This window comes from Actinia tenebrosa, unplaced genomic scaffold (genome assembly GCF_029948245.1).
Source record: "Actinia tenebrosa isolate PJP-AT-01 unplaced genomic scaffold, QUT_ActTen_1.0 PGA_scaffold3__52_contigs__length_22856419, whole genome shotgun sequence".
In the NCBI taxonomy this organism is placed as follows: domain Eukaryota; kingdom Metazoa; phylum Cnidaria; class Anthozoa; order Actiniaria; family Actiniidae; genus Actinia; species Actinia tenebrosa.
This window is the reverse complement of record NW_028292580.1, coordinates 1,784,525-1,810,204: the sequence shown is the minus strand read 5'-3', so window position 1 is coordinate 1,810,204 and position 25,680 is coordinate 1,784,525. Positions and strand designations below refer to the sequence as shown.

Here is a 25,680-nt window from a genome sequence, read left to right as displayed (position 1 = left end):
TCATTCACAATCACCCAGCTGCAGTCTATTAGCAGTAGAAATACTGAAAAGAAAATTATACATGTCACGTACTATCTTAACACATTCATCGTCTAATTCACAATCACCCAGCTGCAGTCTATTAACAGTAGAAATACTAAAAAGAAAACTTTACATGTCACGTATTATCTTAACACATTCATCGTCTAATTCACAATCACCCAACTGCAGTCTATTAACAGTAGAAATACTAAAAAGAAAACTTTACATGTCACGTATTATCTTAACACATTCATCGTCTAATTCACAATCACCCAACTGCAGTCTATTAGCAGTAGAAATACTAAAAAGAAAATTATACATGTCACATATTATCTTAACACATTCATCGTCTAATTCACAATCACCCAGCTGCAGTCTAGTAAAAGTAGAAATACTAAAAAGAGAATTATACAGCATGCTGATCCCTGATGCCGATAAAGATGAATAAATTATTTACAATGTATTATCAATGAATGACAGTGTAAATGTTGAAAAAAGGAATTGTCTGGATGGTGTTTTTAAATAGAGATAATACAATGTATGGAGAGAAAAACAGCTGGGAAAGGCTACAATTTATTTAGTTACATTCATTTAGGGAGACACCTCCCTAGTTTTTTTCAGTTACTCTGTGTAATGACGGGCCAAAAAGCTGTGTGAACCAGTGATTTGAAAGACAAATAAAAAGCTCATCAGATTTTGGACACGTGCTGTGATCTTTTGTTTTAACGAAACAAGTTCAAAATATAAAAAGAGAGAGAATGGTTGTTTACTTAAAAAAAAAAACAGCTTATAAGTAGCCATCGGTGCGTTGCTAACTATGCTCATCAAATGAGCAGATTGAGTGACATAATTAACTCTTAACAGCTTTTGAAATTTTATGAAGAGAAGTCCTTTATTTCCCTCCATGAAAACAAGACAGGGAGGCGCTTCTACATTCTTTAAGCAATTCAGAGTTTTATATAAAGAAAGAGGAGTAAAACTTCATATGTTTATTGGAATGTAAAAAAAACTATGAGTAACTCTAAATATTTAAAATCTGAAAATAGGTATGACTGTCTATATACCCAAGGATGAGTATGGAAAGTCAGAGAGAAAGACATGGAAGTCGGACTTCCAAAGCCTGGCTGTTTTCTAAGATGAGTGTTGTTTTTGCCTGATGCTCTTAACACACAATGAAGTTATTCAGCTAAGTTAAGACGTACCTTCAGGGTAATCCTCTTCATTTTTAACTAAAGCAGTCTTGACAAGGTTATTCCAAGGTTATTATTAGTTCATTTGAATTCGCGCACCAAGATAGAACTCTGAAATGCTCTTCCCACATATCTTTGGGAAGGTTGCCACACAAAAGCTGGTCAAAGAATAGTTGTGGACGATTCCATGAGCCAGCTCTTCTAACGACTCTGTTCTTCCAATCCAGCCGTCTTCTCAAAACGTAAGCCAGCAAAAGCAGCCTTTTCCTTTTGCAGCGAGCCAAATGCAGCATTTGAACACCTCTTGGGAGGATTTTGAATGAAAGAAGGGCACAATAAAGTGATGGAATTTCGACGAGGTTTATAGTAATTAAGTCGTTCATAATGTTCGAGCATGCTACGACAGAAGTTTACTTAATTTTTTATACTAGAATAACAATCATTTCGCTTGAAATACCACTACTTTGAATGCTGGCAATCCATCAGCTAGATTGGCAGTGCAACACGATGACAGTTAAGTAAACATGAAAAATGCTCTATCTAGCTTGGATTTGACCTAGTGTGAACGCAAGGTCTGAATAAAATATATTACTACTTTTGATTCGATAGCTCAGGATGATTGACAGCGTACGGGCATTATATTGCTTTCTTAAAGGCGGCCTTTTAAGTTGAATTTTGCCCTATATATAATAAACGGGTACTCGTTTGGTTCTTTGTAAAATTAAAGAATAACTTCAAGTGTTTTCAAAGTTTTGATATTGCCCAAGTCGCTATACTAATGTTACACAGACTGTTTGAAATTGAACAATCTACATCATTAAAACTGTTAGGAGTTTATATTGACAATAGGCTTTCCTTTAGTGAACATACTAAATCTATCTGTATTAAATCTAGCCACAAAATCGGTGTTATTATGAAAAACGAAGAGGCTGATCACCGAGTCCCATCTGTCCAACAAGGGATGCCACCTGTTTGTTGAGAACTTCTACACCAGTGTCATTCTCGCTCGAGCAATGTTTGACCAAGGTGTCATGTTGATAGGCACTCTTATGGCAAACAGGAAGGGTATCCCTAAAATGGTGAAAGAGGCCAAGACCAAAGTCCAGGAGTGTGTTTATGCCGGGAATGGCCATACCATGATGCTGTCATGGAAAGAGAAGCCCTCACAGAAGAAGCCATGCCTGATGCTGTCAATTGGTATTTCTGCTGGGATGGTGGACCACCAGCTAAGAGGAGGGCAGAGTACCAAGAGAAAACCGGAAGTTGTATCTGAATGCAACAAGCACATGGGTGGGGTAGACCTTCTTGATCAGAAGGTAGACTATTATGCGGGAGAGAGAGCTTTCCATAAGTATTGGAAGAAGTGCTTCTTTGCTCTCATTGACTGCATGATAGTCTGCGCCTATATTCTCTATCAAGGCAATACTTCTGATAACCCACCCATGACCCGCTACAAGTTTATGTGTTCTCTGGTGGAGGAGCTGTGTGACAGGCCAGAGAGAAGTACCATTCCACCTTTACCAAGCCAGCACAGCTTGGAACAGCTGGATGGTAGAAAGGACTGTGTGGTTTGTTCGAACCGAATGGTACCAGGAGGGAGAAAGAGGGCCAGGTCGCAGTGCCAAGGTTGTGGTGTTGGTGTGCATGAAGTGCTTTGTCCTCCTGGACCACCCACCAAAAGGAGGACATGACTTTTTTTGTTTTCTATTTAGCAGAAATTTCTTTTTGTTCACTTAAACTCATTTGGCATGCTTGAATTATTAGTTTTTACATGGATGTGCATTTAATATTGAGTATTTGCACCCATGGTTACCATGGTGATGATTGAATAATATTGATGTCATGTCTGTTACTTGATGTCTGGTAATAAGGAATACTAAAACAATTCAGTTTTGGGAAGAACAATTCTTATTCAAGAATGATTTTTTTGATGAGACTATCTAAGTTCTGATTTTTTTACGAGACATTGCTATAAAGCTATATAAATTTAGATATTTCATGGGGATGCCCAGGTACTACAACGTTTTAGGTATAAATCAAGTTTCTATGAATATAGGGCATAAACTCATGAAGATTTGTGCAAAAATAAATGATTTTCCCATTATCCAGCCAATGAAAAAGTTCAAGGTCCTTCGTTGCCATGGTAACATATCTGATCTGTCATGAGAGGGTAAATGTGAAAGATAATTTCATAAGGAGTAAAATCATGTCATTCTTGAGTTTAAAGTCTCTGACCATGTCACTGGGATTTTTTATCAGGCAGGTGTAAAATGCATGAAAAACCCTTGGCATTTTAGGGGTACCCTCCTCGGAAAATGTGGCAAGAATAGGGTTAAGTAAGTTATTTTATAGATTTGAGATATTTAAAGTTTTATATATTTATATTTATATGGATTTTATTGATAACTTTTATATTTTCTTTTATTTTTATTATTTTTTCCTCAATTAGTATTTTTCATACTAAAGTATATTGACACGCGAATAAAAATTATTATTATTATTATTATTTCCAAACTGATTTCACTGTTTTAGCCTTAGTGGTCACTGTCCCCTTCCTTTCCTCTTTCTTCTAGATTTTGGATCCACGAATTTCAGCATGTGTGCAAAGTTAAGCTTTTTACCTGTTTAAAATATTATGGAAAGAGAGAAGATTGTGATAGACATTTCACGATAAAAACTAATGATAAAACCGTCATCATCAGAATATCATTGTCAAGTCGAATGAGATGTAAGGTGGAACTAGATCTTTTATACATCTCCTTGAACTTTAATATGGCTATTTTATTTTGGAGTCGGGCCGAGAGGGCCCCGGGAACGAGGTTGACGGGAGTGTGCCATAATAATTAAAAAAAAGAATTTTTGGCTTCCTGTGGTGTTTGAACACCACTCCTCTAAAATACAAGACGGAAATGCGTACATCATGATTGGCGTTGTATTTTGTCACTTCCAGCTAAAGTTTGTCTTTTGGGTTTCCTTTGGTGTTCGTTCGTACAGTATTCGGAGAAAACTAGTCATAGCAGTCGGGAGTCGGGATTTACATGCATGGTATTCTCTCGTACATTACTTGGAGAAAACGAGACATAGCGGTCGGGTTTTTTCATACATAGTCGCTTGCTCATTGGTGTTGCTAGCGGTAACCAGTAAATACAGACAGGTGACTGTCTGGAAATGATCACGTTTTTCCAACATTCTTCGAACGTTGCTCGGGGCAGAACAGAAGTACTTTTATACTTTACAAGGTGGAAATTCAAGGTTGAGCGCTTACGATCGTCTTTCAGGTAAATTTATATATCAAATCGCATGTACATTTTCTGTTCTTCAACTTGTGCAAGTTTTTTTTACGTATTTTTGGCTTTTTTCTACCATTTTTAGACGAGTTAGAATCTCATATTTGCGAACTCACTTTTCTTTTTTCGACGAACAGTCTTTCGAAGGTGAAAATTCAAGTTTTGAAAGTTTTCATTCATATTACAGGTAGATTTTTATATCAAATCACATTTACAACTACTTTTCTTCAAGTTGTGCTAGTATTTCTAACTTTTATGCGCTTTTTCATATTTTTTGAGACGAATAAAAATGTGCTATTTCCAAACAGCCCTTTTTTCCTTAATATACTTTTTTCTTTAATATACTTTTTTCTGAACCACTTTGAAATACATTTTTGAGCGGTTACGTTTATATTACAGGTACATGTTTATATCAAAACGCATGTACAATTTCTGTTTTTTAACTTGTGCAAGTTTTTTCGAACTTTTTTGCCCTTTTTTCTAACGCTTTCTGGTGTTTTTATCGCGCATTTTACCGTTAACACTTTGCATTCTAACTATTTGTCTTCTCTCTAGATAACCCTGACACATATGCAAGACTTTTTCTTGCACTTTTGGTGAGTACTTTTATTGTTTTCATTAAGTTATAGAAAATATCTATCGTGTAAGGCTTTTTTTTGCTTGCTTTTGTGAATTTTTAATCACTTTTTTACTCTTGAAGTATAGCACGCCACGTGCTATTCTTCTCAATACTTTTAGTTGTTTGCTTTTTATGCTGGTAAAAAAATATTTTAAATGTTTACAATGTTGGCTTATCCACTTTGTTAGGCTTAAGCCATTTGCGATAATTAAGTTATTAGAAATGTTTTACCATTATTTCGTGTGGTACTGTGACAGCGCTGCTCATTTTTTTACCTTTTGGCCTTGCTGTGGAGTAGAGGGGGATATAAAAATACTTTTCAATTTTTTCTCAGCATTTAAACATTTTTTCTTTTATGATTCAGATATTCCTTCTTGTTTACTTCGACTTACGTAACCAAAACTGGTAAGAACGTTATTTATTTATTTATTTTGCTCTTGAACGTATTTACTTATTTGATTTTATTCGTTATTCTTTATAGTTAACTACTTTCCTTAAATGTGTTATGAAATTTATAGAAATATTATAATTCTAACATTAATATTATTAAAAGAATGCTTATTATTATCAAACAAATGATGAAATGAACGTATTAAAAAATAATTGAGATATGAGTAGATGTTGTAGGACTGTATTATCCTCAAAAAGGGTATATTGGAAGTTAATTTAACTTAATGACAAACATGTGGTAAAAATATTAGTAGTTTATTAAATTTAATTAGTATGTGACTCTAAAAGGGCATATTATAGTTTACGTAAGTTTGAATTAAGCGTATAGTATCCAAATCCTAATTCCTGCTTTTTATGAAGCAGTTACAATCCACACAAAACTTCTAAATTAAAATAAAGTAATTATTACTTTCCTAAATTCAATTATTCAAGTATGCTCAAAAAGGATATATTCTAGTTTCATAGACTTGAAGATTAAATCAAGTACTTACAGTAAATTAAATCTTTTTACCTTCTTATTACAAAAAAAAAAAAAAAAAAAAAAAAAAATGGTATACTGCTACAAAAACAATTAACGTTTTGGTTTGCTTTAACTGTCAGTTTTTAAATCTCTTCCATATTTGCTTGTAACTCAATGCCTTTTACCAATCAAGCTGACCGTTTTTAAATTGGAAAAGGAAAATTTCTTTCACTATGATCTATACTGGTGTGGATTACTCTGTGCAGGTATACCCCATTTGTCTGGCATCAAGTGTCTTAAAAATACGTCTTGTCCAACTTTTATGAAGAAAGCAAAACCACCTATCTAAATATGTTAAGACAACCCTAAGGAACAATAAAATATTTTGTTGTCACTCTATCAACTGGATGGGCTGATAAGGGGGTTTAAAAAATTACCACTTTACCAGGGGCTCTATAGATTGGTTTTAGAGGAATTTCTCTGTGTCTCTGCCCAGCTCCAGTTATAAAAATTGTGTTGTTACAAAGCTGTGGGTATTGTCTAAGTGCAATGAGAAGGAGGCATCACCAGAGGTTGTAGTATCTACAGCATGAAGAGTCATTTTCGTGTCTGCTTCTTCTTGTTCACTTTGTAAATGCGACCTATCATGTTGCGAAGCTTGACACTGGCTTCCACCATGCGTTTTCAATGTACTTGTGCTTGTTCAAGCGTTTTCCTCGTAAAGTAACTGGAAAGTTCAATTTTTGGGACTTTCGAGATGTTCATCTTGTCGTTGATGTGGTATGGGATTGGTGGCTGAACTCCTTGTCTTCTAGTTCGAGTAGCCATTTTGAACGACAATGGTACATCGTACCTGTGAAAATTGTCACATTCACTGTAATTTTAAAACATCTTTACAGTAAAGTAGTCGGCTAGTTGTGAACAGTCTTTCTCATTGTAGCTCAGCTTTGTGCATGTACTTTTGCAAGTGTAAAAACTGTCTAAATTTTCCTTTTTGATGGAGAAAATGACTCACTTATATACTTAATAACTTCTAAATTTTCCTTTTTTGGAGCTGGTTCATTGTTGCTCTTTGAGTTTTGATCTTGACAAGAATTAGTACTCTCTACTATATGGATTTCTTGTTTCTCTGAGTTTTGATCTTGACAAGAATAAGTACTTTCTACTATATGGATTTCTTGTTTCTCTGAGTTTTGATCTTGACAAGAATTAGTACTTTCTACTATATTGGTTTCTTGTTGCGGATTTTCATCTAAAGCAAATCAAATTACTAAGTTGCGATTCATGAAAAGAGAAGGAAATAAAAGCAAACTATTATTTAACTTATTGTTTATGCCATGAAGTCAATCAGGCTAGCGCTGTCAGTCTCAAAGTATACCCAATGAAAAACAATTAGAAACTTCTTATTAATGTCAAAAAGGCCAAATACATTATAAGCTTAATTATCCCTAACTTTACTTACCGGTTTTGTCGACCTTTGTCCGCTTGAACTGGTCAAAAACATAAGTTGCAAAGTTAAAGTTTGGAATTCGCTTTCTGCCCGCCATATTGGAATGTATTTTGAAAACAAGGCAAATGCAAAGTGAACCGCTGACACGTAGAACGTGCTAAAGGTACTTTAAAAACAAGAATCAAAATGAGGAACAAACTTGGATCAACTTGGTGTAAAAAAAAACAACTTCTGTTTATAAAAAAAAAAACATCGACACATAGATAATTTATATAAACAAAAATTTATGATCATATTTAATAAGTAAGACACAAAATAACCGGTGGTAAGTGGTAAAATAGGCGGCGCTATAGGGTACTTCTTGCTGCAAACAAAAAGAACGACCAATTGAAGAACATATAACTAATCACAATAGGAAAGTCTAAATTTTACTTGTCGCAACTTTAGTTAATTTTCTAAGAATAAAGGGTTAAAGTTACAGTATTTGATGACGAAAGTGTAGGTGTTGTTTTAGACTTATAGTGCAACATGTTTCACAAATTCTATAATCTCTCCATAGGCCCCGTATTAGTATAAACTATGGACAATACCTTGGAAAAAGCCTCTTGATTTCTTTCTGCCTGTTCTTTATACTCCTCCAGTCCAAGCACTTGTTGTATCAGCGTAAATGTACTCCAGGGTTTTTTCTCAAAGCTGTTTCTTCATGTTCTTTTTTTTGGCATGCGTGGAGTTCAATTCTGCCTCTCACATTTGCTGTTCTTCCAGAAAGCTCTCATATGGGTGAGCAGAAGGAGGACTTGGAGAAGGTGATGGTGAGGTTGATTGTAATACCGAAGATAATATATCTTCAATGTAATACATCTTCAGTGCGATCTACAAATTAATATAAAATATAGATGTTTTAACATCAAATAAATGGATTCAGATTATACAAATTAGACACTAAAATGCTTACTTTTCCATTATTTCACTTCCCACTTCTCAGAAACTTCTGCGTCATACCAATTCGTACTGAATTTTCCCAGAACAGCGTCGCCAGGTTCGAGGGATGGATATCTTTTTCCTTCCTTTTTATCACCATTGGCGAATTTAATTTCTTTTTGTTTTGGCCAGTGAGAGCAGTTATGTTATTTGCTATTTGTTTTCCAAATAACGTGAACTTTGTCATTGATAGTCATATTTCTCGATTTCAGTGATGTTTGAGTGACAGTACTAATACCAGTAAAGAGCAAAGGAATGATCGATTGTGACTGAAACCTTGTGGCTTTTCATGATAAGCGTGGGCGTCATCAAAACAGAGCTGTTAATAGTTTTTGCTTTCTCAAACAATGAACGTAGGTGCGAACTTGACTCAATTTTCATTTCATTGCTCATTTTCGTAAACACTCTTTTCGGGTTCGCCTGGTCAAGCATAAAAGCCATGGTAGTGGAGCATGTTTTAACTCACTTCTCATATATTTTTCGCACAAACACCAAAACTTTAAAGGATAGTGATAATAACCAGCTATGAAGATCATGTAACTGAGTGTGCGCGTCATCAAAACAGAGCTGTTAATAGTTTTTGTTTTCATTTTATTGTTTTCATTGTTTTCATTTCATTAAGTTTTTAACTTTTTTCTCACAATTTTACCCACTTTTAATTATCTTCCCTGGGATATATTATGCTTTAAACTAAATAATACTCTTTGCCAGTATTTCATATTACTTTATTTATAATTTGAAAATAATAAGTACCATACAGCTCAACTATTTGTCTCAATCAATTTCAATTGTTGACTTTTCTACGATGCTGGTGGCGCTACCAAATCTTCAGTGCCCTGTTTACAAAATTGCTTAACCCTTTGACTCCTACGACGCCCGAAACCGCCCGTAACAAAAACCGTCCGTATTTCCTACGACGCCCGAAACCGCCCGAAAAAAGGACGCGCCAGAAAAAAATTCCCCCTCCCCCCCATAGGCTTTTTGTTTGTTTTTATCGCCATAACAATAAACGTCATTAATTAACCAATCAGATGGCGCCTTTTGCGCATATTTTTTCACTATAATTAGGAAATCCACGAGGTGTGAATTCCAAGAATTTTTGTGCTCGTGCGGAGACACGAAAACAACCATAACACAGCAAATAGTGTTGAAAACAAATTTAATTTAGAGGCAGAATTTAAAGATTCATGAGATGAAAGCAGCTTATGTGGTTTTGAAGAAGAAGCAGAAGGAATAAAAGAACATTTAGGCGATTCAGATGTGGATTTTTATGGACTTAGAGAGCGAAGAAGATGAGGATTCAAGTTCACAAGATGGCGACCCCGATGAAGAAGAATGGACGAACGGACTTACAATTTCCAGGCTTTGAAATGACTTAAGAATAAACTTTCCCTTGCCAGCCGTACCACAAGAAATGAAAGTTTTCTCATCCTTTATTGGAGATGATTTATTAGATCTGAATGTCGCCGAAACGAACCTTTACGAACGACAGAATTTGACAGCCTTCCCGTGTACGCTTCGTCTTTGCAAAATTCACCTAGTAGTTTACGCGCTTTAGAGAGAAGTATTTTCAGCGTTCTTTTCGTAAAAGTCGTATAGGTATTCATTTTGGTTCCTTATTGAGGTCCCTATATGAAATTCTTTTATTTTATTTCATTTTTTTGAAGTCAGACAATGGGTAATCTAAGGTAAGATAGGTAAGTTTAAGCGAGTCTTGCAAAGCAACCGCCATTAGCTGTTTTTTTCGTTGACTCGTCTCACAACAATAAGAGAACATTTCGCTTCATCCGGATAATGCAGGTAAGCAATTTATTGAGAAGATCAATGGGAGGAAAAAAGGATGTGTCCAGTGGAAGAAAAGAGAAGAAAAAACACCCAAGGGACGACCAAAGGAGAACATCTTTGAATTCCTTCAGTGCGAAATAGACCTTTGCAAGATAGGCTAAATACGCCAAGACAGCTGAGCTGCTTTCATCTCTCTAGTCTTTATTTTCTTTTTTTCCACTCCTGTGAATTAAAACTCCAAACCGAAATAATTTACTGTTGTTCCTTCAATTTGGATGTGATTTGGAATTATTTTGACCCGATGTTTAGCTGTTTTTTGCTTTTGTTTAGTGCTCGTACGAAATTGACATTTGGAGGCCATTCGTCAAAAAATTGTGTTTGACATTTTTGAACTTCTCATTTTGGACTTTTTAAAATATTTTTGGTAAAATATTTGGCATCATGTGGTCCTCTGTTCACCTCATTTTTGAATAAACTTTATTTGGAAGCTATATCTTTTGTCTGTATTTACTGCGCATAGGGTTTATTTTACGCGTTATTTTTTGTTATGCATTCTTGAAAAATGTCCAGGGACAGGGGTCAGTCTGCGCGCTATTTCCCCAGGAGTCAAAGGGTTAATTTCCTCAAAAAGATACCTTCTGCGCTCATTCGAAAGACCTTCAGGAGAGATAGTTGTCGGAAATGTACTTGGAGGAAGTACTGTCTCATTCTTAAGCAACATAAATTCCTGCTCTGATGAAATAAGTTGTTTACAATAAACCATAACCGGGCTGTCGTGTGAAAAACGAAAATGATGAAATTTTAAAATGTTAGGAATTTTTCGAAAATAAGGCTCCAAAAACTCTACCCAGTCATATACAGGAACAATGATTCGCCTGTCGTGGGAGCTAACTAAATGAGATTTGTTTACGCCTACGTTACTCGAGGAGTCGGCCAATATTGGCAAGCTCATATAAAGATGAAACGTATGTCACCTTATAAGCCTTCTTATTCAAACCAAAGCAACGATCAGGCCCAAACTTAGTGTGGCCAGCAATTAAAAAAGAATACAAAATAGAATGATGCAACCCATTTATAATGCGCCAAATGAGATACCAAATGAAATAATTGTTCTTGTTCTGTCCTGAACAGTTGTCTGCATTTAAATGAACGTCTGTCTCTCCTACTCCACGTTGCTTGAAAAAATGATGAAGGTAGATTATAAATATCTTTTTCTCTTTGTCTGTGAATGTCTAGTGTGTGCTTTTCATTTTCTTTTCTTTAATGTGTGTTTTTGTGTGTGCATACATAGGATTTAGATCATGTAAATAGTAATACAGTACGTATAAATATAATTTAATAATCATAAATATATACATAGTAATGTATATATAGATACCTATCGATAATGTAATCTTTATATTTTAGTCTTCTGTTTCCACCCATTATTCATTGTAATTTCAGATATTTGTGTTACCTAGCTCGTTTAGTTTTATAGTTTTTCTAGGTGTAACCTCTACCATTCTTTTGTAAATGTACTTGTATCTATATTTTTCTCTATTGTAATCGTTGGTATATTGTATGGTCGTGTTTGCATCTTTCCCTGTACTGGCAGCCTCATCAATGAAATAGTTCACTTACTGTGAGATGCCTTTGCACAAGACTCCAAAAATGCCACATTTTCTAGGTGTTTTGAAATTGGCCAGGGTCTCATTGGATAGATTACCCACTGAAGTTTTGAAGTGTTCACTTGACAAGTCATACAGAGATTAATTCTTGGTTTAGCGACAAAAACATTCAGATAGAACTGTCTCAAGAGTGCAACGAACACTCTGTGAAAAGCTGGGTATACGAGTCTTGATATTCTCGTATACGAACTCGTATATTTGAAGAATACGTAAGTATACGCAAGTATCCGGTAATCGGATATCTAAAGTGTAATGGAATATGCGATTTCGTATACTCCCGTATTCGGACTGTTTTTCCCTGTCATGGAATATCAGGGGTCCCGGTACGAAGCTGATACGTCTAGTATCGACTTCGTATTCTCCTTGATTTTCCATGCCATTCTAAGTATTTGAGAATCACGTATCTTGTATTTTCCGATTCCCTGGGTTTATATCTCGTATTCTCAATGAATCCCCATGCCATTCCAAGTATTCGAGAATCACGTATTTTATATTTTCCGATTCCCCGGGTTTATAATTCGTATTCTCAATGATTTTCCATGCCATTTCAAGCATTCGAGAATCACGTATCTTATATTTTCCGATTCCCCGGGTTTATATCTCGTATTCTCAATGATTTCCCATGCCATTCCAAGTATTCGAGAATCACGTATCTTATATTTTCCGATTCCCTGGGTTTATATCTCGTATTCTCAATGATTTCCCATGCCATTTCAAGTATTCGAGAATCACGTATCTTATATTTTCCGATTCCCCGGGTTTATATCTCGTATTCTCAATGATTTCCCATGCCATTTCAAGCATTCGAGAATCACGTATCTTATATTTTCCGATTCCCCGGGTTTTATATCTCGTATTCTCAATGATTTCCCATGCCATTTCAAGTATTCGAGAATCACGTATCTTATATTTCCCGATTCCCGAGCATTTTTTACATTTTGGTTTCATCAAAAACATTTTTAATGCAATCATATAATTTTTGTGAAAGATAACTTTAACATGTTTTACTAATGAAATTTAAGTATTGATGAAAACTATAAAATATATAATTGAAAGTTGCTTTCGTTTTCACTTTTTCTTTGGTTTTTTGCTGTTTTGCCGTCTTCCAGCGATTGGGGTGCTTGTTTTGAAGGCGCCAGGCATCTGCTCTGGTGTCTTGGGGTCAGGAAGGGCTAACTCTTGTTGAACTGTTCAAAAAAAAAAAAAAAAAGGAAATCTACAGTTCCAAAAAGAAAATAAATTAGTTTGCACGTCAGGGACAAATGTTCTATACAATAAACCTGACTAACCTTGAGAAAATGATAGTTTCTTTTTCTTGATATGTCGGTCTTCGCGTACCTCTGCGTCTGATGATTCATCTTTTGAAAACTCTCCTTCTCTGGCAAACTCTTCCTCGCTCTCTTCTTCCGAGGAGTATGTCTCATACTCTTCATCCTCTTCATCCGAATCTTATGAAGAAAATATAATTCATTATTATTTAGCGTTTGAATGATCAGTGAATTTTTTTTTCTGATCATGCTTTCAGATGGCGCTCAAGACCTTTAAGATCACTCTTCGCGCTAGTCAAATTACGCCACGCGATGATTTGTTAATGTATAATGAGCAAAAACTCTCTAAATATACAATGATTGATGGCATTGAGGATTTAGAGTGATGTTTTAGTTATTACGAGATAATTTGTTCTAAATGTCTTTGTTTGGGGGGGAGGGGGGACATTATGACATTGACTTTCAGCTTCCTACAACTTCCTTCCAGCTGACAAAATGCGAAGCCATTGAATATTAGATAATCATAAACAATCATGCATAATAATTATGCCAATAAACAGTCAATTAGCTTGTATATAATTACTATACCATGTGCCCCTTTTCCTTTCAAGAATGGGCTCTTCGGAGAAGAACTTCTGCAGCTGCTGTCCTCATCCTCCATATCTTGAGTTCTTGTTTCCTGCAGGTGTTTTGGTCGGTTGCGCTTTCTTGTTAAAGGCTGTGGGTTTTTTCTTGAGAGGGATGGTCTTCCCCCATTTTCCAGATCTCTTAAGGTTGATGCTGTGGTGCTGTTGTGATGTTGTGGTGCTGTTGGTTGACGTATTGAAGTTTGTCATTGTTGAGAAACAGCCCATGCTGGAGGTCTTGATGGTAATTTCCTCGTACAATTTGCACCCCTCATTCTCTTGTTTTTGAGGTGCTTTGATGTGCTGTCTTTCTCCTTAACTTTTTTCTGTAAAGCTTCGAGGAGGCTTGACAGCTCAGCACTTCTCCAGGATGGACTACGCACGACCCATATCCCTTCCTCATCTCCATCTTCCTCGTCGCTCATATAATTATGGTCTATTTCTGACAGCCTTTCTCTTTCCGCTTCGTTTGCCACTTTCATCCTTTGAACATATCGCTAAATGTAGAAGGACACAAGAAATATTTGTTGTATTAAACATATAATTCTTTCAGTCCATAATATTAAAATGTTCTGTTTTAATAGGTATGATTTAAATGAGCAACAATAAACCCACACAACTGATAAGCGCTTTATAAATTGTAATTATTATTATTATATTATTATACTACTACTTTGAGCAGTATTACAGCGGTCAAAACGGCTCATGACTCACCCTTCTTCTTCGGGAGGTAAGGATCTTGTCTTTCAGTTTTTTTTCTGTCGCCTCTTTCCTTTGTGGCAGATTGTCCAAGTACTGCTGTCTTTTCGTCTCGAAGTATCAAGTAACAGCCCCTTAAGAAAAGATGTGCTTTAATTAATGGTCATTTCTATAAGTATAAACTTTGTTTATAAATTAGAAGGTTTATCTGGTCAAATAGTTGGTTAAAGCCTCCATTTTGCCTATAAAGTTCATTGGTTTGGACATAAAGAATTTCCCATGAACCGTCAGAAAAGTAACAACAATTCATTGCGCGCCTCTTCTGATATCACCGGACCTGCTTTGGCAGAGGGAAAGATTGCTAAATTCTGCACGTTCTATAAAAGATTTTGTTAAGAACCATTTTTACAGATCGTTTTCAAATAGGGAGGAAGTAATCATTGTTTAATACGGTGGAAGTAATTTTGCGAGAAAAAGGGCAAGAGCATTGTCTTGGCTCATATTACTTTTGTGTAAAAATCCAAAACTTACTCATAATAACTGGTTTTTCATAGCCATTTTCTTCTTTGGTTAGTTCTTGCACCAGAAATGCCCTCACAGCACTGTTGTGAGGACTGTCAATACTAGAAGTACAATGATAAAACAACGTCATAGTTAGGTACTGCATGTATCAAAAGTCACTGGATTACCATGTATACTCACCCTTCTTTTCCACGAAATTGCATTTCGTTTTGCTGGTTGTGGGCCAAATGTACATCATCCTGATAAAACATACAAGTTTTAACTAGGTGTGAGTCAAAATTCGAGTCATTTCTGTCCATAGACTATCATCGGTTGACTCTATGGACTGCGCCTTTCTGATTAATCATGTCACATTCAATTTTTCAGCGGTTTTTTTTAATGGAATGACCAGGGTACACATCACAGGGATCGAAATAACACAGGTATCCCAAGCTCTGCATTTTTACAGTAAGTATATATGGGATCGTATGGCTTGGAGATTTTATTGGAGAAATACAATTGTCAAAATAAAAACAGTCTTACTTGTTGTTTGTGGTTTCTTTGTCCTCTGTGTGGAATTTCAGGCCATTTTCTTCAATGTGGACAAAGAAACCACAAACAACAACTAAAACTATATGTTTTTATTTTGAAAATTGTATTTCTCCAATAATATCTCCAAGCCATACGATCCCATATATACTTACTGTAAAAATGCAGAGCTTGGGATACCTGTGGAAATAACGGCGGGTCAAGGACAAGGTCCCGCAATTTTGCTACTTGACCGGCCAAATAAGATTTTGAAAGGCGACAAGTTGACCGGCCAAATTTTGAAGCGGAAAAAATGTTCGCATGTGATAACAATTTTTGACTTTTCAAAAATCGGTAGTTAATGGACAAAAATGTATTTGAAAGGTCATTATGTCCGGCTGTTATTTCGAGCCCTGCGGATGGTGAAAGGTAAATCTAAGATTCCCGATGGAGTATTTAGTGGAGTGATTCAAGGATTAATAAACAATTTCACAAACGGAATTTTAAGTCTTCAGTAAAAAATGGCTATTTCTTTATTTTCAAGCAAAATCGAGGATGGTCTGTTTCATGAATACAGTCGGAAGGTGACAGCTTGTCAAGAAGTTAATAGGCAGTTTTTTCAATGAATGATATTATGTCATTAAAATTGTCCTTAAACACAAAGGGGTTTTCACACACAAAAGAAAACCCAAATACGCTTGCAAAGGGCTATCAACAATAAGAACATTGTTATTCAATCCGCAAAGGAAACTTCAATCAAGTGCTCTTACAATTCCATTCAAAGTAATATAGTTATAAACATATATAATTGAAATAAATGCTTATGGATAACAAAGAAAACCGACCCAATCACGGCTGAGTCTGCGTGTGTAATAGAATAACCAATATTTAATAAATTAGTGCAGCTTCTTAGAGTACTTACTCAGTCTTTTTACGGTGTTAGAAATTCCTTAAAATATTGGTTATGAAATGATTAATTAAGAGTAACAAGAATTTACCTTCAGGGCTTTGGGAATTGGTCCGCTAAAGCTTGGAAGGTTGTGCGGCATTGGCACATGCTCTTGATCATTGCGAAGGTCCGTCAACTCCTGCTTCAGGGCCGCTATCTCTGCTGTGCATTGTTCGACGTTGCCTGCCAGTTTTTCGATACATTGGTTCTGTTTCTTAAGCTCCTCTCCTAAACTCTTAACGCTCTCAAACAAACGAGAGATTTCGACTGAGGAAACAACGATGTTCTCCTCTCTTCGAGATCCACGTGGACCGTATCCTCTGGATTCGCTGCTACTGCCATTTGAACTATCAGAGCTGCCGGCTGCTCTTCTATTAATAAATGACCCAGTCGAAAAAGGCATGACTGCAGTTTTTTGTTTAGCGATCTAAAGTGATGAATTAACGGAGCTTTGTCTCACTAAGTGAACCCTTTGAAACCAGAAAGAAAGAGGTCGAGGGGGGCACGAATACTGATTATAATTATGAAAAGCCCGCTCTTTTACACAAACACCTCGCTGCTCCAATAGACTGAGAGCAATTTTTTCATGTGATACCCCACGTGGGATGCCTCGCTCCAGTACCCACGGGCAGATATACGATCGGATGACGTTGTGACGTTCATCTAGAGTCCATGCAACCGAGCGAGTCAGAGACAGTGTGCGTCTTTCATCATGGCGAATGTGCTACCTTTAAAACGAAGATTTTGTGATGGCTGTTGTACCTTCATGGCTAAAACTCAATACTATGATCACTTACCTTGCAATGCCAGTGGTGAGTTGCTAAATATGAATAAACATGCGCATTTTTTTTGATAAAATAGCAAAGGAAGTTGATGATTTTTTAACGATATTCTATTCCCTCCACAGCGTCCAAAAAAAGCAAATCTTTCTATTGTGAGCATTGCGAACAAGCTGTCTCAAAGTCAACCTACTATGAGCATAAGATCCTTTATGGAAACAACGCAGAATTGGAAGGCCCTCTACATGGTAATACTTCATCCGCAATGGAAACGCCGGTACAGGAATATTTTGACAGTGAAAATATAAGTGATGAAAAAAATGATATTCAACTAGAGGAGGAGGATCTGAATTTCTTTTCCGAGGAAGGGGAGGAAGGCAGTAGCAGTGATGAAGAGGCAAATCTAAGTGGCTTGCACGATGAAGAGGAAAATGCAATAAACGAAGAAATAGAGCCAGATATTTCTCATTCTCAGGTAGAGATGACACTTCAAGTATCATTGGTTTGTCCCATGGGGGGGAGGGGAATTTACATTTTCTTGTTTTCAAATGTCAATTTCTCCAGCCTTGAATCCCCATTAATCCAAACTAATAACCCATGTCAACTTTCCAATACAAAATTAAATTTTTCACCCAGGGATGCCTGTGGATGTTTAAATCTCTTTTGATACACATCAATTTCTTGGATTGGCTGCCATCCCCTCCCCCCTATCCCTCGGCTACAAACTACTGAGTCATTGTTTTGGGCTTGAACAAAATTTGAGTAAAATAAGATATTTCATTGGGTACTTTATATACACATGGTTTTAAATTTAATATTACATGTATTAATTTGTAGGCACAAGAATTAGGTGATGGAATCATTCCTGAACTCGAAGAAGAGAGTAATTCAGATAATGGAGATGGCAAACAAGCTACTTGTCTTCATACCTCATCAGAGTCAAGAACACTCTTGATGTTTTTCCTTCTGTGGCAATCTCTTTACAAGGTTTCAGATAAAGGCATTATGTTGCTCCTTAAATTCTTGAAGGGAATGTTATTGTATATTGCTGAACTCTGTGAATACGAAGCTCTTAAAGAGTTTGCGAAATGTATTCCAGAAACAATGTACATGGTCTACAAAGCATTGTGGTTTGAAAAGGATGAATTTGAAAAGTATGCTGTTTGTCCAAAATGTAAGTCATTGTACCCCCTCAAAGACTGCATAATCAAGAAACCCAATGGACATACTGCATCTTTAAGATGCAGCTATGTAAGATACCCACTACACCCACATAGGACCAGGAGACAACCATGTGGAACTACACTTTTGAAAACAAAGCGATCATCGAATGGGGGTTCTTATCTATATCCAAAGCAGATGTACTGCTACAAAAAAGTTATTGAATCTATTCAAGACTTAATCTACAAGAAAAGCTTTTTAAGTGGCTGTGAAAAATGGAGAGATCGCAACTTACCAAATGGTACATTGGGGGATGTTTATGAAGGTCAGGTCTGGAAAGATTTTCAAACAGTTAATGGTGAACCATTCTTGTCAGCTCCCAATAATTTTGGGCTAATGCTCAACGTGGATTGGTTTCAACCAACCAAACATGGGGTGCACAGTATTGGAGTAATATATTTGGTAGTCATGAATCTACCAAGAGAGCAGAGGTTCAAAATGGAGAATGCAATTGTGCTGGGTATAATTCCTGGACCAAAGGAACCAAAATTGCACATAAACACTTTCCTCCAACCACTGATTGATGAATTGGTAGATCTTTGGGATGGTGTTTTGCTTGACAGTGGTAATGGCATTTACGAGAAATATAGAGCTGCTCTCCTTGCTTTATCATGCGACTTACCTGCTATTAGGAAATGTGGGGCTTTCATGGGACATGGAGCAAATAGAGGTAAGATTTGTATCATTCATAAGAAGATGTATACTAATATTATTTTAGATGTATAGCTTTAAAACAATAATTTCAAATGAATTTTTTTCTTCTTGATATATCATTAAGGTGACATGGTAATATAGGGTCTTATTTGCAGCCATTATTGGTGTCAGGATGCCTATGCTTTCTCATTCCACTAATGGCAGCTCACTCAAGTACGACATTCCTTTCCCTTTATTTAAACCAATTACACAACTACTAAGGCCTGGTTCACACTAGCGTTGTAATCGTAATCGTAAACAACATATGCAGACTCGGTATCGCATTTGTCACCTAGGTGTGAACAAAGACAAACACTGTTAAGGAGCAGTACGCTACTGAGTCTGCGTATGTTGCTTACGATTATGATTACGATGCTAGTGTGAACCAGGCTTAATCCTCATCCGAGAGCAAAGGTCAAGTGAGGATTAAATGATTACCATCCGAGAAGAATATTAATTGTAAATACATTTCTTGTGAATTCTTTCCGTAAAATACTTTGGTTCTACAACTTCCTGATATCTTATTGGTCAGGTTTTCAGTCTAATATGTAAGCCTGTATCTTATTGGTCTAAATGTTGTATTCATGTGAGCAGCAGCTAGTGGGGAGGCAGAGCACAGCCATCCTGACACTAGAAACAGCTTTGAGGGAGACCAGGTAAAATACAATTATTTTATATTATTATATATTTTACTTACTGTCTGGCTTCTGATTGGATGGAAGCTCTCAGGCAAACCCTGATACTGTGTGAACTCAACATGATAATCTTTTATCTGTAGGTTTTTCTGCATATACCGTCGTACATTTATCATGTCGAGTCAAATGAGTTCAGATTGGAGTTTTAATAATAGAGTTTTTTTAAAAGAATTAAACCTTCATTCTCAGTTTACAAGATGTAAAATAAAGCATATTTTATTGAATTTGGTTTTCGCATGATATTGTAAGTATAGTAATTGCTTCTGCAGATAACACAACATTGGTCATGATGATTTACAATATTTATGCTAAATCTTATTCAATAATTGTTTATTACCATGTTACCTTTTGATATATCAAGGTGAAGAAACTAAATTTTCATGATATTTTTAAGACTAAACATAAAAAAGTAATTATTGCTTGATAGAGGCCAACTTTAATACAGCATGTTGGTTCAAGACAGAATGGAATTAAAATGGTGATTAGAATTAGATTAGAATGGTGTACATAGATATAACTAAACTATATATTTACTACATATTTATTCCCATTTTTTATCATTTAAACAGGTTGTAATAAGTGTTACAAGCAATTTCCCAGGGCATCTTTTGGTGAAAAACCTGATTTTTCTGGTTTTAATAGAGATGATTGGGAAAAAAGAACACATGAACAATGTAAACGACATGCTGAATGCTACCAGCAAGCTGATTACCATAGTGCTGCAAAGGCCAAGGATTGTGCTAGTAAAACTGGGGTCAGATATTCTGTGTTGTACGAGTTACCCTACTATGATGCTGTGAGATTTACACTTATTGATCCAATGCATAACCTTTTGCTTGGAACAGCAAAGCACGTTTTGAATACTTGGGTTAAAGAAGGGATTTTGAGCAACAAAGATCTCATAAAGTTACAGGCTCGTGTGAATAAAGTAAAGGTCCCTTCGAATATTGGACGTTTGCCAAGTAAAATTGCTAATGGATTTGCAGGATTTACAGCAGACCAGTGGAAAAATTGGGTTTGCATTTATTCTCTTTTTACTCTTAGAGGGATTATACCTAATGACCATTATACAATGTGGTCGGACTTTGCTCAAGCTTGTACAATTTTGTGCTCAAAAGTGCGGACTCTACAAGATCTAAATAATGCTGATGAGAAGCTAAACCAATTTTGTTCAAAGTTTGAGGAACTGTTGGGAAAAAGTAGTTGTACACCCAATATGCACCTACACGGTCATCTCAAGCAATGCATTGTGGATTATGGGCCTATTTACTCATTCTGGTGTTTTTCCTTTGAGAGGTATAATGGCATACTTGGAACATATCAAACAAATAACACCAATATTGGTAAGTAATTAAGTTTAAATTCACTATACAAATGGTATTCTGATTTAATTTTCATTAAGTGTGTATACGCAGTACATCTAGTACTGAATCTTAGAACATCAAGTTAATCAATGAATTGTCAACTATTTTTTATGAGCTTGAAATTAGCAATGTATCTTTGAGATATCAAGGATTATACTTCAAATATGCTAATAAGCATGTGTACTAGAAAGAGTTATTGAAAAAATGGATTGCATTATTTTTGTATCTCTTGTTCTGTAAACACTACTTAATTACTGAAGAAGTTATTTGTCCAACTAACATTGGAAAAGTTAAGCCTAGGGGGGGAGGGGGTTATGGGAAAATGAATGAATTATTCAGACCATTGGAAATACAATTCCTATGATTTCAACGAAGATTTCTAATAAAGGAACTTTAAAGGGACAGTTAACCCCCAATAATTTCACGATTTTCAGTCAAACTATAACTATTTTGATACACAATTATTCCATTTTTACAACTGACCGTTCTTCCGTGTGGCCGGAAAAAATTTCCAAACATCTCTCATATATCAATATGAAAGGCGCCATGTTGCCATTCTATGACCTCACAACGTCAAAGTCCAGTGGTTTGCTGAGTTTTCTTGCTTTTCTGTGAAGAAAATGGTGAATTGTTGTGTCCCTGGCTGCACGAATTATTCATCAAAAACTATGGATATAAACTTCATAAAATTTCAACACATCCACGTCTTAAAAAATCATGGATTGCTAAAATAACATGGAAGAATGGTCAGTTGTAAAAATGGTATAATTGTGTTTCAAAATAGTTATAGTTTGACTGAAAATCGTGAAATTATTGGGGGTTAACTGTCCCTTTAAAGTTTTTTATTAGAAATCTTTGTTGAAATCATAGGAATTGTATTTCCAATGGTCTGAACAATTCATTCATTTTCCCATACCCCCCCCCCCCCCACTAGGCTTAACTTTTCCAATGTTTAGAAAAATGGGTTTAGAAAAAAGCACGGAACAACAGATAGTATTTTTATTCTGAAATCCGTAATCGATAAATATGTTAAAAGTAAGCCACGGAAGAAAAATAATTTCCTTTTTTCCTGCTTTGTAGATTTTCAAAAAGCGTTTGACTGCATCCCAAGGAAAAAATTAATGGCAAAACTCGAAAGTGTTGGTATAAATGGAAATTTTCTAAGAGTGATACAATCGATGTACTCCACTGATCAATCAGCAATCAAAGTAAATGGACACATTTCTCCGACATTTTCCTGTTATATGGGTGTTAAACAAGGCTGTATGCTGAGCCCTACGTTATTTAATTTATATCTTCACGATCTGCCTGACTCATTAAATTCGTGTAACAACAATGATGTAATGTTGAATGGCAAACCGATTAGTACTCTTTTATATGCAGATGACCTGGTTCTGTTCTCTAAATCTGCTAAAGGGCTTCAGAAATATCTCGACAAGCTAGAGGCATTTTGTGAACAATCAGGCTTAACAGTTAATATAACAAAGACAAAAGTGATGGTTTTCAATAATACAGGGAAGACAATGAATAACTTCCAATTCTATTTGAACAAATCTAAACTAGAAAACGTTAAATCATATAAATATTTAGGATTAAATTTTACAACCTTTGGAAACTTTACGTTTGCAAAACAAGAATTAAAAAAAGCTGCATTAAAGGCACTATTTCAGATGAAAAAACAAATGGGTGAATTTTTCACATCCAATATCAAATTAACTATAAAACTGTTTGACTCGCTTGTTACACCAATACTTCTATACGCAAGTGAGATATGGGGTATCGAAACATTAAGCACCAAAGACCAAGAGCCCATGGAACTTGTTCATTTGAAATTTTGCAAAATGCTCCTCAAGGTGACAAAGAATGCTAGTAACCTTGCATGCAGAGCTGAGTTAGGAAGGTTTCCGCTAAAATGCAAAGCATGCAGTAGAAGCTTTAAATTCTGGCATAAAATTATAAAGTCGGAACTACACCCAAAAAAACTTTCAGCCGAAGTCTACCAAGATATTAAAAATGAAACTAAAAAAGCCTTTTGGAGCATAAAAATTAAAACTACTTTAGAACAACTCGGATTGGGGATAATTTGGATGAAACAAAAGGAACTTTCTCCAAGATGGTATGAATATGGAAAAATAATAACCCAAAGAATATATGACATTGAGAGGCAAATTTTATGGAGTAATCTCCACAATGATGAAAGGAAAGACGACAGACATAAAAATAAACTCAGAGTCTTTCGTCAGTTCAAAACGGATTATAACTTTGAAGAATATTTAAGTCAAGTCACCAATATTAAGCACAGAGTGGCGCTTACAAAATTAAGAATTAGTAACCATAAGCTTGAAGTAGAAATGGGGAGGTATAAGAGGCCTTATCTCATTTACGATGAAGGGATTTGCCCAGTGTGTAAGTCGGGAGTAGAAAACGAAAAACACTTTCTAGTTTGGTGTCCACTATATGACTCTCATAGGAACGACTTAAGAGAGTTCATAGAAAAAAACACCAGCATTAATTTCAACAATATGAGCGCTGACAGTCGTTTTATGTTCTTAATCAATTCAAAATCAGCGTCTCTACAAAGAGCCATATCAGCATACATTCATCAATGTATGCTGATACGTGAAAATGAATTAAGAAAATTACCTAATACATAGTATATATATATACCTATAATATATTTGGAATCAAACACTCATGTACTATTAGTATAAGGTGCCAAATAAAATTGTATTGTATTGTATTGTTAGTTGGACAAATAACTTCTTCAGTAATTAAGTAGTGTTTACAGAACAAGAGAGTGTGTTGTATCACAATATGCCCTTGAGTTCTGTATACTAGATATCAAACACCTAGGTAATCTCTTTCTTTTAAAAAATATTAGAATTAAAAGTGAATCTGGCCAAGCAATTCCAGGCTAAATTTTATGCCAATCTGTGTTTTCCTGTAGGTGATATAAAAAATGCAAATCAAAGCACTTTGTTTTACTATTAGATACCTTCATTATTTATGGGAGGGTGATTAACTAAAAAATGCACCTTTTTGGGGGGGAGGGGAGGGCACAATTAAAGTAATTTTGTTCAACAAATAAATGAAGAATTAATAAATGAATGGGCCCTCTCGAAAAGATTTAAAAAAGTGCAAAGTCAAACATGATAATTTTCAAAAAAGTCGAATCCTCATTTCACCAACTTTAATATGGTATATCACTTTAAAATACGATTTTTGGCAATACAAAGATATCGGTCACTTTCTGTGAGTGCATGGGTATTATGAAAACCCTTGGAAGCCTCCTTAATCAATGTTCAATTTCTGTTGCACAGGTTTATATATTGGCATCATTGTAATCATTATTTTGAATAAAATTAATAATAATAATTGTTTTTACATAATAGGACTTCAAATCATGAGAAAATTTTACAGAGACAAGCAAGTCATGATGTCAGAATTCCCAGAAGAAATGCAACATGTCACCAAGATTGTTGAATCTGCCACAAACCCTCAAGGAACATTACTGGAAATGATACTTCCAAGTAAACAGTATTCAGAAATGCTTTCTTTACAAATAGGTAGACCATTAGAAGTAAACTTTGCGAAAACACCAGAACAGGTTCCTCTTTCACCCATTAAGAGGAAAGCATTGAGTCAAGGAGAAGTACTGAAACTTAAAGAAATGTATGCATTAATTAATGATACCTCTGTTGTTAAACATGTGTCTAGGTTTTATCAGTCCTTTACACAACTATTATATGCAGGTAATTTGTATAGTTCTAGTACCATGAATGATGACAATGCTACAGTCGTAACAGCTACATGGTTTAATGAAATGAAGCGCCCTGCCATACTCCGAGGATTTTTGCTGCATGATGTAATTTTGAAGGATCAAAATAGAAGGGAAAAGAAAGTTACACATGTTCTAGCTAAAGTAGATTGGTACAGGAGTTACTCTAGAACTAATATTTATTCTCATCCAGTAGAAACATGGTCAACTATTCCTGAGAATCACTCCAAATTTTCATACATTCCAGTTGGCAGATTCCAACAGAAATGTGCTGTTGTGAAAGGAACAGTTAAAGCAAATGGAAATAGAAAGGAACAAGTTAATATTGTTATACCTTTGCCCCTAGAGACCAGAATATAGATTTTTTTTATAAGAAAGTGTTCTAGTTAGGGCCTCTTTACATGAGAGGGTGCACCTATGTAGTATGGCTATGTCGCATTGGTTTGAGTTTCCTAACGTCTGGCTTCTTAATTTCATATGCACCATAAATAACTACAGTAACTGGGTAAGCAACTTCATAGAACATCATGTCAATACCTACGAGTGCCCCCGGTCGCGTGTGCTCATTTAACACAAACAAGGATTGTTTACCAGACGCCCTAATGGGATTACGACCTTTTTCAATTATCCATTCGCCATCTAGGTACTTTATGAAAGTCAGCTCCAAAC

The 25,680-nt window shown here is 35.6% G+C and overlaps 3 protein-coding genes, 2 long non-coding RNA genes and 1 pseudogene across 5 annotated transcripts; 2 read left to right on the top strand and 4 right to left on the bottom strand.

Annotated features, from left to right (window-relative positions):
• Window positions 1–2,072: 2,072 nt before the first annotated feature.
• Window positions 2,073–3,088, top strand: LOC148907659 (uncharacterized). Its single transcript, XM_089036103.1, has one exon. It carries the CDS (start codon window positions 2,225–2,227, stop codon window positions 2,900–2,902), a length of 678 nt encoding a protein of 225 aa, XP_088892229.1. The 5' UTR covers window positions 2,073–2,224; the 3' UTR covers window positions 2,903–3,088.
• A 6,170-nt stretch (window positions 3,089–9,258) lies between these two features.
• LOC148907658 (uncharacterized) lies at window positions 9,259–12,285 on the bottom strand (annotated as a pseudogene).
• Window positions 12,286–12,766: 481 nt separating this feature from the next.
• LOC148907657 (uncharacterized) lies at window positions 12,767–14,006 on the bottom strand. The gene is made up of 3 exons (XM_089035425.1): window positions 13,767–14,006; window positions 13,200–13,358; window positions 12,767–13,097 (listed from the first exon to the last, which is right to left on the bottom strand). The coding sequence occupies exons 1-3, from the start codon at window positions 13,837–13,839 to the stop codon at window positions 12,979–12,981; spliced, it is 351 nt and encodes a 116-aa protein (XP_088891551.1). The 5' UTR covers window positions 13,840–14,006; the 3' UTR covers window positions 12,767–12,978.
• Window positions 14,007–14,010: 4 nt separating this feature from the next.
• LOC148907656 (uncharacterized) lies at window positions 14,011–14,527 on the bottom strand. Its single transcript, XR_016120824.1, has 2 exons — window positions 14,519–14,527; window positions 14,011–14,301 (listed from the first exon to the last, which is right to left on the bottom strand). It is a non-coding gene; the product is annotated as an uncharacterized LOC148907656 (long non-coding RNA).
• Window positions 14,528–14,706: 179 nt separating this feature from the next.
• On the bottom strand, window positions 14,707–16,553 carry LOC148907655 (uncharacterized). The gene is made up of 3 exons (XR_016120746.1): window positions 16,531–16,553; window positions 15,206–15,264; window positions 14,707–15,126 (listed from the first exon to the last, which is right to left on the bottom strand). It is a non-coding gene; the product is annotated as an uncharacterized LOC148907655 (long non-coding RNA).
• Window positions 16,554–17,577: 1,024 nt separating this feature from the next.
• LOC148907654 (uncharacterized) lies at window positions 17,578–25,371 on the top strand. Its single transcript, XM_089035687.1, has 4 exons — window positions 17,578–17,735; window positions 18,098–19,151; window positions 20,439–21,212; window positions 24,626–25,371. The coding sequence occupies exons 2-4, from the start codon at window positions 18,215–18,217 to the stop codon at window positions 25,369–25,371; spliced, it is 2,457 nt and encodes an 818-aa protein (XP_088891813.1). The 5' UTR covers window positions 17,578–17,735; window positions 18,098–18,214.
• The last annotated feature ends 309 nt before the right edge of the window (window positions 25,372–25,680 follow it).